Raw genomic sequence first — 1,167 nt, 5'->3', positions numbered from 1 at the left:
AGCCGCCTGCGCCTCCGCCCCCGCCCACGTCGGCGGCCGCCTCGCCCTGCGCCGCCTCGCCGCCCAGCGTGGCAGCAGCGAGAGCTGGGGAGGTGGTGAGGGAATTCTGGTGCGAGCATCGGCGCAGCCCGGCGCGCAGCTTGGCCACCTCGAGCGAGTCGTCGATGCCGAGTTGAGCGAGAGCGCGCGCCGCGACACATTCCTCGAGGAGGAGGCCGTCGACCTGCTCCGCAGCGAAGCGAGGAGCATGTGCCTCCAGCCTCACAGAGCTGAGGAAGGCGCAGACGTCGTCGACGGCCGCGACGCGCGCCCAGGCGGGCGCCCAGTGGCCGGGCGCGTCCCGGCCTCCGCCGCCGCCACCGCCGCGGCGGTGGCAGCAGCCGAGCTGTGCATCGTAAGTCGAGACGCCGTCAACGAGCGAAACGAGAACTATGAGAGGAAAAAGAAACAGCGCTAAGTCGAGTCGACAGGGCTGCCGAGTCGCAGCGCCGAGGGCTTAGCTGAGCCTCCGATGCCCGCGGTCGACCGCACGGCAGAGTTCCGCGAGGTGGTCGAGCTGCGGCGGCGGCGGCAGCAGGGTCCGCGCACGCCCCGTCCGGCCGGCCCGAAGAAGCGGTCCGACTTTGCTGCGGCGGCCTCCGGCATCGGTGCCGACATCCACGCGACGGCGGCAAAGCTCGAGAGGCTGACGCAGCTAGCGCAGTCCAACTCGCTGCTGCTTTTCGCCGACCCGACGGAGGAGATCAACCAGCTGACCCTCATCGTCAAGCAGGACATCGCGTCGCTCAACGCCAAGCTGTCGGAGCTGCAGAGGGCGATGCGCGACGGGCGAGGCAGCGCGTCGCGGCAGCAGGCGTCGCACTCGTCGTCCATCGTGGAGCAGCTCAAGGCGCGGCTGCTCGACAGCGCCAAGGACTTCCAGGGGCTGCTGCAGACGCGCAAGGAGAGCGTGCAGATGATGCAGGACCGGAGGCAGAAGCTCGCCGCGCCGACGCCGCCGCAGTGCCGCTGCGCCGACGGGGCGGGCGCCTCGGCGGAGAGCCACGCGCCGCGCTCCATCTTCGAGTGCGGCTCGCCGCTCGGCATGGCGACGCCGCCCTCGTCGATGGGCGCCGCCAACGGAGCCCACGCCGGCGGCGGCGCCTTTGCGTTTGACGCGTTCGAGTG

The 1,167-nt window shown here is 71.6% G+C and overlaps 1 protein-coding gene across 1 annotated transcript in view; it reads left to right on the top strand.

Annotated features, from left to right (window-relative positions):
- Nucleotides 1-511: 511 nt before the first annotated feature.
- STX5-2 (syntaxin 5) overlaps nt 512-1,167 on the top strand; it is a gene marked incomplete at both ends in the record, with an annotated part of 1,182 nt that continues 526 nt past the window's right edge. The window contains one exon of the mRNA XM_005756278.1: nt 512-1,164. Coding sequence (XP_005756335.1) covers nt 512-1,164 — 653 coding nt within the window. The remainder of the gene's footprint in view (nt 1,165-1,167) is intronic.

The sequence above is a fragment of the Emiliania huxleyi genome (genome assembly GCF_000372725.1).
Source record: "Emiliania huxleyi CCMP1516 unplaced genomic scaffold EMIHUscaffold_98, whole genome shotgun sequence".
In the NCBI taxonomy this organism is placed as follows: Eukaryota; Haptophyta; order Isochrysidales; family Noelaerhabdaceae; genus Emiliania; species Emiliania huxleyi.
The sequence above is the reverse complement of the archived record's forward strand: the minus strand, read 5'-3'. Positions and strand labels throughout refer to the sequence as shown.